General features: G+C 40.6%; 1 protein-coding gene across 2 annotated transcripts in view; it reads right to left on the bottom strand.

The window, feature by feature from the left end:
• Positions 1–6,720: 6,720 nt before the first annotated feature.
• The window catches only part of ARHGEF26 (Rho guanine nucleotide exchange factor 26), a 101,984-nt gene continuing 93,462 nt past the window's right edge, over positions 6,721–15,242 (bottom strand). The window contains exons 13-15 of one of the 2 annotated variants that reach the window (XM_034781271.1): positions 8,646–8,713; positions 8,021–8,125; positions 6,721–7,020 (exon numbers count right to left, since the gene is read on the bottom strand). In XM_034781271.1, the coding sequence (XP_034637162.1) occupies positions 6,878–7,020; positions 8,021–8,125; positions 8,646–8,713 (316 nt within the window). In that variant the 3' untranslated portion in view covers positions 6,721–6,877. The remainder of the gene's footprint in view (positions 7,021–8,020; positions 8,126–8,645; positions 8,714–15,242) is intronic. The other variant, XM_034781272.1, reaches the window with a different exon arrangement.

Below are 15,242 nucleotides of genomic sequence, written 5' to 3'. Positions count from 1 at the left end.
AGAAGGAACTGAGGGTGGGGGGAGTACGCAGCTCCCCTTATAGCGCTATAGAGGCACCACTGTAGGGGTTGTAGTGGCGCTCCCCCTACGGGTACTGCTAGGGGAAAAATTTCCGGCACGGGTGCACCTGGCAAGCATGCACACCTACTGTGGCATACACATGAGCAAGCACTCAAAGAAAAACTGTCTAGTGTAGGGTTTCTTCCTATGAAGCAGCTGCTACTGGCCCCTGTCAGAGACCTGGTACTGGACTAGATGGGCCACTGATGTCTTCTGCTATGGCAACAGTTATGTTTCTAAATGAACCCTCAAATTAGCTTGCATTAAGAGAATGTTTTTTCAAAAATCTGTTAATAGTATGCTAATGGCAGTGGATAGGGAATAAAGAGGCGATACTCAGGGTGTCAAGAAAGGAGTGAATGGAGGAAGTGAGTGTGTGTGGAGGGTCAATGAGACTGCGTATCAGGGCAGTGGGGTCACAGATGACTATTTTGGCAGCGGGGGGCGGGGGGGTTAAGTGAATGTCTGAAGGTAGTGGAGGCATGCAGGGGGTCAGTGACGTTGAATATCAAGGCAGGGGGGATAATATTGGAAAGTAAGCCTGGAGAGTAGTAGGGGGTAACCACTGCTAATTTTGGAAGTAGTCATGGTCTTGGAGGGGTTCAGAAAAGATTGTCTGCAGGTAGTGGGTTAATGAGGCGGATTATCCAGTTAGTGGAGTCACATGTGGGAGCTACACTGGGGGAAGTCAGGGTCATGCAGAAGTCGCTGCTGATCAGTTTGGATGCAGATGGGGTCACCGAGAGGTCAATAAGGGTGTATTTCTAGGTAGTGGGGTCATGCAGCCATCAATGAGACTGAAGGGAAATAAATATATGCCATGCTCTTTAGGCACCAAGAACTCGGCTGAAGCATTAGCGGGCTTTGGTCAGTGTGTAGATGGAGTCAAGACATCCTGAAGAAAGAGTATTTCTCCCATTCTCCTATCATTGGTGGGTGAGGATTGTCTCATGGTCACTGTAATTATTCAGCTTTCTTGCTGTCCTCTTAAAGGTATTTGGCTTGGCTATCCGTAACAATTTTGGCTTAGTTCCTCTTAAATTGGAGAATGAACGTCACCGAGGGCAAAGAGGCCAACAACTGTAGGAGGTCAAGGGTTGTAGTTTTGCTCAGGAAAGGCTAAGAAACAGATTAATTGGTCCCAATTTTTACTACCCTTTACTTTTTCCCTCCTGTTGCACAACCTTATTGTTTGGGGATTTGCCCTCCTTCTCTTACAGAGAGGTGGTACTCTGCTGTGAAGATTTGTTTACTGAAGTTGTCTATGGGGGGAGAAAGGCTGTTTTTTAGGGGGCTGTAGGAAGGTCTGCAGGACATGACATTTGTTATGTAATTCCCAATGGTTGGTATTTAATATTGTGCACATCACCGCAGCATCCACAACAATGCTGAGGTCTGGTACTTCTTGTATCATTATCTCTAGCTCCCCTCGTTCGGCTTGTTGGTCACCATCTTGAGTCTTCCCAGAACTGGCACCTTATTTCTTTGCAGCAGCACATTTGGTTGCTTCTTCTTTCTGGAATTCAGGCAAGTATCTATGTTTATTCCTCAGTAGGGGTATCTGCTTTTACAATTTGTGAACCTTCAGGACAATGACCAAAATCTCCAAGGTAACATCTAACTGGCATAATTTGAAATTATTCTCCCCTGCTGAGAATATCTATTATGAGACTTACTTGGCCCTAGGTCAAGGTATAGGCAACAAAGGTAGAAGGTTATCTGCACATTTCTTGTTTTCTGGCAGTTATTGGATAGAGTCTGTTATATTTTCACCTGTGGCAAACGAGTATTGTGCACGTTCAGAAGATTGTGAAAATGTGAGGCCCTCATCCTACGATAGGATCCACATGAATACCATTTGAGGTCTAAATCTGTATCATGTGACCGGATAACTGATGACATCCTATCCCAACAAACTGCTGCAGGAATGCTCTCACTGCATTTACAAATGACAGCTATGGCAAGTCCCGATCTCTTGAAATAATTTCACAAAAGTTGAATGTAGGCAATCGTGCCAACGCATGCATTAACTTATTCCCCAGTTCTACTTATTAGGGATCTTAGACACTGGTCTCCTGAATTTCCCATATCTCTGCTTCCATAAATTTTCATTTCACAGGGAAGTTTTAAATATCTATTTTTGGAAAAAAATTAATCCGTTCTTTTAAGAAAATTAGCTGTAAAATTTTACACAGCAAAAATAGTTAACTTTCTATTTAAGTAATATAGACTGTACTTAAGGGCTTTATTCTGCTCTTGCTTGCACACCAAAAAAAGTGGGTAAGGGTAAGGCCTTTCATTTATCATACAGTTGTGCATCTGGCATATTAGCACTGGGAGTAGGGTGACCAGATGCTAACTTTAAAATATCGGGACCGCCGCAAGGGGGGTGCCTTTTTAATTGTTACATTCATCCATCTGGGTCTTTGGTGGCAATTCGGCGGAGGGTCCTTCAGTCGCTGACAGTCTTCGGCGGCATTTCGGCAGAGGGTAATAAGTCTTGCCGCCAAAGACAGAAGCACCCACCACCGAAATGCCGCCAAAGACTGTCAGCGACTGAGGGACCCGCCGGATCGGTGAGTGTAACAAACAAACAAAAATAAAAAACCGCCAGAAACAAAATATCAGGACAAATGGTGTCTTGACAGTACTTTGGTCGGGACGCGGGACAAACTGCTCAAAATCGGAACATCTGGTCACCCTAACTGGGAGAGAGAAGTATCAGGACTTCCATCGACATTCCAAGAAACTTTCTACTTCTATAACTCTCACAACCATTCAAAAAAAATCCCATGAGACATTTAAAAGTAATTAGCTTTGTTATCATGCTTTATAGCTTCAAAGCATTAGAAAAAACATGGAGGAGGGTCACCACGCCACAATTAACCTTCTATAGGCAGGTATGTGCAAGACTCATCAAATCTACAGATGTCCCAAGAGCTACAGGGAAATTCGATGGTTCTTGGGACATCCAAGCAGGCAAAGGTACCTCTGAACAGTACCCAGCCTCTTCCAATGCTATCCAGTGCAATCACCTGCAGACACAATGCTGTGGTTTGTAGAAGCATGATCCTACAGAGAGTAGTTATCCCCTGGCCCTCCCACCATGACATGCCTCTTCCTTAAGTTCAGGGAGTCCAAATCCCATGGATCTGGGGTAGAGGGAGAAGTATGCCATGGAGCTATTGCTCTCCGCTATTTATGGCTCCTAGACTTTCATCCATCTTAGCAGCGAGGTGCATGAGGTCCAATTAAATTATGGCTCTGTCTTAAACAAGAAAGACAAAGGTTAAAAAGATCAGAACTAATTTCAGCAAAAAGCTTTTTTTAGTAAAGTTTTTAAAAAGCATTTTATTGATTGTTGTCCTATAAAGTCACTGATGTCTAATTCCTGCAGAATTGTATCTGATAAAAGGAGAAATGGAAACATTTATAAAATGTTTATAAAAACATTTGGAAAAACTAGATGTGAAAAATATATACAATGTATTTAAAAACCTGAATAAAATTAATATCTGGATTTATACATTCAGTTACTGTGTTAAACATCTGGCTGTATACAGTAGGTTTTTTTAAATTATTTGTTAAAAAATTAGCAGTACTTTTGCCTATGTTAAATAACATTTTGTTCAATTTACAAAATTACAATATGCTCATTACTGTTTCATCTGTCCACTTATAAATTAATTCACAAGGGTATATAACCACGTGTCAAATTTCCAAGGTTGGGCATCTTCAAATTACTTTATACAAAACTATTGCTTTTCTAATATATTTTTAAGTGTAGTTGTTACAGGGATACCTTAAGAACATTACATTCATTTACAAATCTTCAACATATTACAGTATATATTACAGCATGCAGCCCCTCCAAAAAATGGAGTGAAAATATTACAAGCAGAAAGCCTTTCTACTATAAGTTTTTACCTCATTTTTTGTGCTAACGTTTATTCAACCCTGCCGAGTGATCAGCTGTGTCTTAAAAAGGATTAACATATTTATAATACATACAGTGTGCAAACCACAACACCTAGTTTCAGAAAAGATGTTTTGAAAATTATTTCCTGTTTACAAGTGCATTTTGGTCAAACAACATTAAATGGTTGTTTCTCCTATGAAATTCCGAGGCTAAGCTGAAGATGCAAAATTTGGCAGTGATGCTTGGAGTACAATCATGACAGGTACTCTCTAAGGCAAAGGAGAACATGTGTTCAGCAACACCAATGTGAGCTTCTACTAGTCCCTCTCCCACCATCATGTGCACAACAGGTCAGGTCACAACTGGGAATGGGAGGGCAAAGTTGACAAAACATCATATTACTCTATACTCCCTGCAAATCCTCCCTCCTCATCTTCTCCAGTATGAACTGTATGACCAAGAGTTTAAGTCAATACTAGTGCTGCTCTTTTATACATTTTTCCCTTCCTGTATCTGTAGTAATTAACATGTAACAAGGTCTGAAGGTGAAGGTATCCTGGAGTTCTGCTTCATATACCTCTTTCCCGCTCCTTCCTCAACAAAAAACAGGAAATGAATTTTACCACCTCTGCTACAGAAGTGGAAAAATGTTAAAAAGCACTCCACTCTCCCTGCAAAACCTTGAACTGAAGCAACAACACATCTTGAGATCCTAGTTAAAAGATATAGGCAAAACTGGAATTGAAATGAAATGATTAATAGAATATTTTCCCGAGATCAACATTCTCATGCATTTTCAAAATAAACCAAGAATTCAGCATTATAATCCTTACCCTGTGGGAGTGGAGATTAAGACACAAACTGGTAAAATTCAGATCTTAAGATACCTCTGCAAAAGTGTTCAAATGCAACTGTGTAACTGAGCATTTTTTTGTAGCCACAACTTACAGCATAAGTTTTAAAAATGTGTCTGTAAATGTATAAAAGTGCAAACTGGTCAAAAAGATACTGTAATGCTACCATAATGGACAATAGTGGGAGCCAAATCCTACGTCTCAGCTTGTGTTTAGCTTCCACAGACACCAAATGAGCATGTGCATGTGTGTGCTCCAGAGCACAGAAAATTAGTTTATTCTGTGCATAACAGGGCTCAGGGAAGGCAAGAGAAACGGCACAAGAGAAGGTGTCGGAATCAGCTGGCGTGGGGCTCCAGTGAAATACTGTGTGGAATTGGATAAGCTTGAAGAGAATTCTAACACTGTCAGTCAGGCAATCTGATTTTCTATCAGGGACACAGAGGAGCAGAGCAGAGCACAGAGCTGCTTATACTTATGGAGAATATTTTTTTTTACAAAGAACAAGTTGAAACAAGCTAAGGTATCTGACGGGCAGGTACTCAGGGTGGCTAGCCCGTCCTGTTGCTCATGCTACCAGGGCTATGTTCTGATTTTACTGTTCTAACTCAATGGCAATAGCCTGAGTAAGTCTCCTTGAGCTGGGAATTACATCCCCAGCTAAAAGGGTAGACATACCGTAAGGCTGGTCTGTTCTGGGAATGGAGGCTGGAGCCTCGGAGCCCAAGCTTACTTTCCCACACTACAAAAGTTGACTGCATACTTCTTGATTTGAAAACCCTTCCCGGCACTCTGAACACTGAAGCAACACTGGAAGGAAACAAAATCTGAGCTGCTTGAATAGATGAAACATCATCATCATCGAAAAAGACCAACAGAAAACCATTCTGGATTTCCCCTCTCAGTCCCTGGAGAACACATTAAAGTAACTCTGTCCCAGCTAGCAAAGCTAATCACTGCTTTTCAAATGACAGCATTTAAAAAAAAAATAATGTGTGTGAAATAAGAAGCCATCATTGGGGAGGAGAAAGCCCAAGGAGCTAAGGTTTTAAAGGATGAACACAAGAGGTAATCTAACGTTATGAAAACCCTTAATTAAACAGACATATAGATAGATGTAGATAGAGAGCCACAAGGAGAAAGATGAGAAGACCCAACAGAATAACTTAGAGAATTTTTCACTTGACCAGAGCTCAAAGAGCCTCTTATATTACAAAAGTAGAAAGCTGTGCACTCTTAACTTAGTGGAACATCTTTTTACTTGGTGTATGTCTTCTCTGGTCTTACTGGGGAGGGAGCACCTTATACAGTGCGTGCTCACGGGTTCCATTTTAGGCCATATGAGGGGCTTGAGAGCTGCTATTTATCCCCACACATATCACCATCTTGTGCTAGCAATACAGCACTGAAACTTTCCCTTGAGGAGTGGGAAATCCCCAAATATTAGTTTGTTGTTGCTGCTGCTTGCTTGCAGGGCAACATGTTTGTGGGTGGCTGGTGGTCGGCCTTGCCAGAGGAAGCTAAGGTGTTTTTAAATGACTGAAAAAACAAACAAGAAAAAAAAAGTGTGTTTGTGTGGTTGGACGGGTGTGGGTGAGGAAACAGCACATAAAGGTAAAGGGAGTGGCGCAGCTAAAGACAAAGGGAGGTGAAGTCAAAGATATGTGGAGCTGCTCTCCAAAGCCTACCACTCAATCCCAGTTAGGATTCAGTGCAGATAAGACCTTGATTCAGTTAGCTCTCTCACACTGTAAAACAAGGAAGAGGGGACTATCTAAAGATGTCACCTGCATTTTGTTATGGGAACTTTAGAATTGTAATTTACTTTTTAGGGGCTTTTAACTTTAAAGTAGCCTGGACACACAGCGAGCGGCTGACTCCCTCCCTCCCCCCCCCCGCCTTTCCTCGCATCACTGATTTTACAAATCTCTGATTCACAGCTCCCACGCTACAGCTATAGTGGGACAATAAGCACAAAATCAAGCCACCACTGAGGGCCCTTAGTGCAAATCCTGAAGCAAAGAAAAAATAGATTTTAGGGACTCTATACATTTGTTTCAAGTCCAAGCAAACGTCCCATCCGTTCCATGTTCTTGTCAATTGTGGCTTGACATGTGATTTCCTTGGCACACTCCATTGGAAACCAGCCTCTCTCACCATCCCGCAATCGTTCACCTTCATACCAACCTGCAAGGGAGAATGGGGAGTCAACAATAAATACATGTGTAAGATACTGTGTGTGGCATGTTTATAGAGAGACTCCTGTACACACAGTTTGTCATTGCATCTGTAATATGGCTATGTTTACAATGAGTAAAATATCAGGTATAGACAGACCATGTTATTTGGAAACATTGTGCATGCAGTTTAGGAATAATAAAAATAAAGCAGTAAAGATACAGTATATTTGAAAACCACAGACCGTCTTTGGATCTCAGGAATATAAACTAACAAGTCAGCAGGAGGTTTTTCCTTTGTTTTTTACTCTTTGTAAGTGAGAGTAAACAACTGGGTTAGAGCTAAGGGTTGCCTTCTGCAAGGTGCTGAGCACTCTCAAGTCCCACTGAAGCTATTGTGAGTTGACTGTACTCAGCAACTTTGCAGAACATGCTCAGCATTGTTATTAACATTTTTATTGTGGTAGCAATAACCAGGTTGGGCTCCAACGTGACTGACATTTACATAACAAATGACAGTCCCTGCCTCACATGCTGCAAGACTACCCCTTAGAGAGTAACAATGTTCTGAAGCACAGCACAAGATGTAAATACCTTGAATGTGTGGAGTATTCAGACAAATCAACAAGTACATTGCTCACAAAGCAATGATGACTCTTGAAAGCCAGATTTTTAAAGAGGCCTTAACCTAGTTTCTTATTGATGGGCACATGGCTCCTGGAAAAAAAAAAAATCATACCCACATTGCTGCACCTGCAATTAATTATCTATGCAAATCCTCTGAGTTGGATGGAAATTTACTTGAATGTGGCCACAATGCCTGCATAAAGAGTGGCTGTCCTTCAAGAACCTGGGCCTAATCCTATGGCTTTCTGTAGCGTTTTTTCTAGGCTGACACCCCATTTCATTGTGGAGCTGATACTAGATGGAAACTTGAATTCTCTAGGACTCTGTTTCCCAGCTTGACTAATCTATCTTGGTGGTAGCTAATCGCAAAACTGTTTACTCACCATCATTCACTTTTTGATAAACCAGAACCACATCAGCAACCTGAAGGGATAGTTCATCTGACTGCTTTGCAGAGTAAGTTCTGACAATCTCTACCTGTGTCAGTGCTAAGGAAGAAATAGGATATATTGAACCACATGATGTGTATAAGCAACTGAATACCTTTATATTTTAGCAACATACACAAAAACGTCATTTTAACATCCCATTTTAGAATGTGCCAAAACAAAACAACCCAAGTAAGCTCAGTAATGGAGCACATTAAACATGCTGGCTTCCCCATGGGGAGCTAAACACAAACATGAATTTGGGTCAGACATAAAATCAGCTTGCATTCTCAACCTAGTCACTAATAGGCTGATACAACTGGCCAAACCAGTTTTAATGAATGCAAGTAAAATAACTCCTTGTACCACAAAAACCCTGAAAAAACTTGCTCAGAAAAGCTCTTGATAAACAGCATCCACAGAAGGTCAACAACATCGCAAAGGAAATCTGGATAATTTGTTTTTTGGAAGGAAACACATTTATTCTTACAGTCTACATTTATTCAAGCTATCCACTGAGGGGCAGTAGATTTCTGTTTTCACGTTAAGTCTCTGAAAAGTCTTCTTGTCTCTCACTTACTTGTCCTGTCTGCATTCCGTCTGTCACTGTTCTGTCCAAGTGCAGTAATCCAGCGAGCTCTTTCACTCCTGCAAACAATAGAGATAAATTCAGTTTCCAAGACACCTGGCCCTTAGAGTGCTAGAGATCACACCTTTTTCAGGACCCTAGATTTAAATCTTTCCTCTTTCTCCTGGGAAGAAACCATTTTACTTTTTTTTTTTTTTTTGTCAAGAGCTTTCTTAAACATAGCAAGATATATTTTCCTGTAAACACTTCATGATTCAAGTAAAGTGAAACATATTAAGTGACCAACAATAATGGATTGCTTAGCAGAGGCGGTATTCCAATAAAGGAGGAAGAGAATAGTATTCTATACATTTGGGAATTGTCTTAAGAAGGTTGCCTAAAAAGTGTGGTCTCTTGTGCATATTTTCATTGTTTTAATTAAGCATCATTAAAATAAGCTTTGTCCTAGTATCTGCAACGAATGGCCTTAATATTAATTACTAGTCTAACACGGACCACTGAAATTTAAATAAAAATAACATTTTAAATGTGTATTTATTAGCAGCCTTCTCTACAAAAAATATGCAGATTATCTGGCAGATTTAATGGGCACAGCACACCATTCATATGTAATGTAAGCAGACAAAAATCTTCTGTTTCCCTGTAACTAATAATTGGCTGGATGTATATTTGGAAAGGAAAGCAAGTCCCTTACAAAAATCAAACTGTGCTCTGAAAGGGCCAAGTTCGGTCACTGATGTGTTCACTTGGGGAGTCAGAGATGTGTCACAAACATCCATGAGCAGAACTGTGCCGTAAAAGAATCATTTGAACTTAACCTTGGATAACTAGATAATCAGGTAAATAATTGATTTCAGCTAGAATATCTCAATATTTCTGAAGAGACGGGCAGAGAAATAATTAGATTCTAAGTATCACACAGTTCTCCCAAAGGAATAAATTGATGACAGAACAATTTTTGAGGGGACTGACAGGGGGTGGGATGGGGGTAAAAGAGAGATAAGGAGATGAAGGAAAATGGTAAGAGATTATGTAAATGATATCCAAATCAACAGCTGAACCATAATAATTAAATCCAAATGGATTTGGGTTTTGACAAATTAAGATCTGAATTTGACGCATCATGCCTTGGTACAATACAAAGTGTGAGCATTTCAGTTAAACTAATTCTTTTGTCTTTTCATAGATTCATAGATTCTAGGACTGGAAGGGCCCTCGAGAGGTCATCGAGTCCAGTCCCCTGCCGATTCTCACACACTCAGATGGTTTAGGCAGCAGGAGAAATGCCACCCACCTGCCTCAATGGGTGGGGGAACTTGATGGGGCCAGTAGTGAAAGGGGAGTCCCAGCAGCTAGCAAGGGAGACCCTTGCTGAGGAACACCAGGTAGCTCCTCCCCCCACGAGTCTCTGGCAGCCAGCTTGGGGGGAAGGAGTCTCTGGCAGTCACTGGGCCAGCATTCCCTAGCTCCCAGGATGGGGGCCATGTGGAGCCTCTTTTGGCTCTGTTCCAGCAGGCCACCCTACCCATCTGTCAGAATCCAGCCTGACAGAAGCTGCAGGTCTAGTGGATCACCTGTTTGGGGGTCAGTAAGGAATTTTTTCTTGCATAGGCCAATTGGCAGAGGACCAGGAAGGTTTTTTAGCCTTATTCACAGCACCTCCTAGCCAGAACATGCATGGAACGTAACTGAGGTACTTGGGGGTTGAGTTGTTATGTGTTGCAACTTGCAGCCAGTTACCAGTGTGGTTAAGAAAATAAAATGAACGGTTCGTAAAAGACATGGGATTTTGGTGATGGGCCTTGGGCTCACAGGATAGGGGGAGACTCTGTGGCCTTTGCAGGCCAAGGTCCTCACCCGACAGCACCCTCTGTTCTCCTCATGTGGGTTGGGGAGGAGGAGATGCTAGTACTCAGAGAGAGCGGAGTCCAAGGGTGTATTCTGAAGAGAGCCTACCCCAAGTTACGGGTTATATGGTAAGGAGCCATGTAACTTCCACACTGGAACCAATTAAATGTCTGGTATACGAGAGTATGGGTGATGGCAGGTAGCGCCCCTCTCCTGTGCTAAAGTTTAATAAAAGTTGCAGCCGGTTATTTCATTCCATGTATGTGTCTGTCCTCATTTTGCCACTGTGCCTGCATCAATGAATTTCAGTAAAAGGTTAGAGTGCTTTTAAAATCTGAAATCAAAATTACTTTTAAAAAAACAGTTACTGTACATGTAAAAGATCAAAAGCTTTTATATCCCATGTTTCACATTAACAATATATGTGCATGAAATTGGCAACATGCTCAGAGGTTTATCAACTAATACAATATTTCAGTGTATCAAAAACTGTTTTCACTGGAATAGGAAATCAAGAGAACTGAAAAACAGAAGCGTTAGGGCAGTTTGAAAAGGTCACCAGAAAAGAGAATGTCATCTTGAAATCTTCCCTCGCTCCCCTCCAGTCTTTTGAAATGCTGCTGCTAAAAACATCATCTGCCATTTTGACCATGTCACCTCCCTCTTTGAAACCCTTTCCCTGGCATTCCCTCAACCTCCCATGTCAAATTCAGAGTAGAGATGGCAATGAACCATAACCCTGGATGTGAACTTTGAGGTGTTTGGAACCTAAGCCTTACAGTTGGTTCTCCTTTCTATTGTGAGTAAAAATCCTTTAAGCAAACCAAACTGTAGGGTTTAAAAATCCCAAATATGAACCAGAGCCCCAAGACTCAGTTCTGATTTGGGCTCCCATCTCCTTCAAAGCTCTGTACAACTCTGTCATTGCCTCCATTTTGGCTATCATGTGCTCAAGATCCCCATCTTGCTGCCTGTACTCCTCCCAAACTTCTCATTTGAGCTGCCCAATCTATCATGCCATATTCTAGGCTTGGCTCTTCCCTCCACATGTGCAAATTCCTCCTTAGAATACACTTGTCCCACAAGTCCTTTCCATTATACCCTCCTAACAGGATGCTGGCTTGACAATAAAAGTCTAATGATATTGTGCTCTCTCTCTTATAAAGCATTGGTTATACTGCCTTTGGGGCATAGTGTTGTTTAGGTTACCTTACTTGAAGAAAACTATGATTAAATTAAGGACACAACAGGGTAAGGCAACGAAGAGGATAAATGGAATAAGGAGTTGTACTTAGATTGATAAAATTAGGATTATTTAGTTTTGAGAGAGGATGCTTCAAGGGTGACATGATTTAGCTGAGGGTTATTACCTCCTGATTATTAATTAATCCTGATTATTGGTGGTTGCTGGGCACACCAGAACTAGGGGATAAAGGTTTAAGTTGAGAGAGGGAACATATGTTGAAATAATTTGAGGTATTAATTTACAGAATGATAAATAGTTGGAATGGACTTCCAACTTAATATACATGACCAAAAATTAGATATTATATGAATACTTTTAATACTGTAATAAAATAAAATACTGTTTAATACTGTAACTTTAATAAAAAAAACATTAAATTCAGCAAGTTAATGGGATATTAGTAGGGCTGGTTGAACATTTTCTGATGAAATATTGGATTTTTGCCTAAATATTTAGTGAAAAATGTCAGCTGAAAATTAAACAATTTCAGTTAGGAAATGCTTCCATGGTGCCTTGTAGGAATTATAGTTTCTGTATCTCATTCTCCTCTATGGGCTAGGTTCCATGGCCAAACTCCACCTCTCATGATGCACCATGGAAATGGAACTCCCATGAGGCACAACAGTGGCTCGACAAGAGGGGAGGTGGTACCTCAAGGGAGATGGAGACTGTTCCATACAGAATAGGAGTTTGAGGCACCTGAACTACAACTCCCATGCGGCACGGTGGCAGCATTTCAGATCCAAGTTTTTAGTTTTCAGATGAAAGTTTGGGGGCTTGATTTCCCCCTCCCCCCCAAAAAAGTAGAAATTTTCCATGCCCCCCCTGCTCCCTGCCACCCCAGTTTTCCAACCAACTCTAGATAGTTATTTTGTGTTTAGAAAAATGCACTTGTTGGCTGGAAGGAAATTTTCATGGATCTTTCTTTCCCCACATAGGCTTTGGGCCATTTTGCATGGGAATGTTTTTATTGTCCTCTGGACTATAGAAAGTAAAAACACAATTTTAACATTTTAAAAAGTTATTGCATCACAAATACTCCTCCCTTTCCCACTGAACATTTCCATACATGAGTGGCCCACAGCCTGCTTACATCCTCCATAGACAAGGTAATCATCAAGTGCTGATCACATAGTGATGACTAAAGCAAAAATGAGAGAAAGATCCACTAGCTTCAAGAAGGTTAGCACTCTGTCTGTATCTATGAATACTGTATCTTTGTTTCATCGTTTGTAATTCTGTACTCTAGGCCTGGTTCCCCACTAACTTGCGTCGTCATTTACAGCTGTGCAGAGGAATGTAAAACTATCATTCTGATTTGGTAGCATTTTACACCCACTTTGCACAGGTGTGAACAACAATACAAGGTATAGGACATTGGAAAAAAATAAGTCTTCTCTATCTCAGGCTCTGTATACACACTAAAGGTATGATTTAAAATCAGTTTAGTTAAATTGATGCAAAAAGCTTTGTGGACATTCTTACATCAACATAATTCTAGAGTATGTTGATACAGCTTAAATTAATTAGAAGCAAGTTTATGCTAAATTGAAATACACCACTCTAAAATTAATAAAAGTGTATTCAGTGTACTTTGAACTGGTTTAATTTAAATCTGGTTTTAAAAAATGAAAAACATACTGTTTACAGATTCATATTTTCCATTTTTATAACTGTGTTGTAGACATTTTTAATAGGAAAACAATTATCTTCATGGCACCATCTATCATTTCTCTCAGGCAGGTCAGAGAAATAACAGACGGTAATTGACTGTGCTCTAATTTAAAGGTTAGCTTCTTTCTAATCTCTCAGTTCATTGCATTGTACACAGAAAGAACAAAACATGCAATGGTTGGTGCATATACCATCTAGACAAGAAAATGTTTATAAACTTATTCCAACTATAAAAACAAAGAGTAAATATGATTTTGAACAATGTGCAAAAGCTGAAATGCATTCTCTTCTGGAACTTTCAAATAAGGTGTCAAGAGTCAGATTAGTCTTGTGTGGAAGCCAGTGTGGTGACCAGGTGAGATGCCAGTGCCACTAATGTTTTTTCTAATTCTAAGTGACAATTTAATTTAAATAATTGTAGTCTGTGGCAGGAGCCTTACAGCTATCCCAAGAAGAATGTGTAAGAGATTAACTTAAATAATGCACATTAAAAAGCACATTAAGATTTTTTGACAAATGGCTCTTTATAGATATTGTTTCCCTTTTTTGACCCAAGTGGCTAGTCACAGTTTGGGGCCATCTGGATGTTCCAGTTGGGAGGAGAAATTGGTGATAGTCAGCTATGCCTTTGATGCAGTTTTATTTATTTACAAAGAATGTGCAAAGCTCTGTCTCTCTGAACACAGAAGGACTCAAATAGCAGGAAACAGCTTCTTTCTCTCACAGCACCAAGCACACACTTTTCAGCTTTCTTATAGGGCCCTGTTTTCAGGCGCTCTCTCTATATATATTTCTGTCTCTTTTGCTTTCCTACACTCAGACCCTCACCCAAAATAATACTCAGCAAAAGCTCCTGGTCAGTTCACACACTATTTTTGTTTTAGGTGAAGGCTTATGCTTAGAGCTGTTTTAACTGAAAGGTAAGTTCATACCTACCAATCTCAATGGGGTTTTAACTCAACCCATAACAAGTTTTCATCCAGCTCATAACAGCAGTTGCCCCACCACCTCAGCTTCACCCACAGTCCCAATGTGGCTTAAAATGATGATACCCAACAACCAATCCCAAACAGAATGAAAAGAAATAATTTAACATATTAAAAATGATACTAGGTTAACTATTTGCATATGTACAGAGTTTTTCTGTCAAGATGTTTTTACATTAGTAATCCCCAAAAATGTTATGTGCACCCAAATTTCTCTCCCTAGATTTCTTTTAATAAGCAGCTGAAAAATGCCTATTGTTTCCAGGAAATTTGCTGGCTATGGTAGGCCCAGATCATTTTGTTAGAATGGGGAATCCACCTCTAACAACTTTCCCAGCTACATTCTCAGATTCAGGGGGCAGCCAAGCTCAAATTCTGTCCCCCTGATATCTTCTCAAGTGGTCCTTATGGATAATTTGGGGTTTAGTCCTGGGACCTAACTGTGTCCTAAACCCTCACAAGACATGGAGTATGCTGGCCCCAGGCCATTTGGTGCAGTTCTTCCAATGTAGCCAGTTTAACTCCCATAGTCCTACTGAACCTTTCCACCATCATGTCAGATATGGGTGCGCTGCGCAGGTGCAAGTTTTGTGGATGCCTAGACTCTCACAAGCCTGCTGAAACACTTGGATTCAAAATTTCTCCCTTGATCTGTTTCAGAGTAGCAGCCGTGTTAGTCTGTATCCGCAAAAAGAACAGGAGTACTTGTGGCACCTTAGAGACTAACAAATTTATTAGAGCATAAGCTTTCGTGGGCTACAGCCCACTTCTTTGGAAGCATAAGCTTTCGTGGGCTACAGCCCACTTCTATGCATCCAAAGAAGTGGGCTGTAG

This window comes from Trachemys scripta, chromosome 9 (genome assembly GCF_013100865.1).
Source record: "Trachemys scripta elegans isolate TJP31775 chromosome 9, CAS_Tse_1.0, whole genome shotgun sequence".
In the NCBI taxonomy this organism is placed as follows: Eukaryota; Metazoa; Chordata; order Testudines; family Emydidae; genus Trachemys; species Trachemys scripta.
The sequence above is the reverse complement of the archived record's forward strand: the minus strand, read 5'-3'. Positions and strand labels throughout refer to the sequence as shown.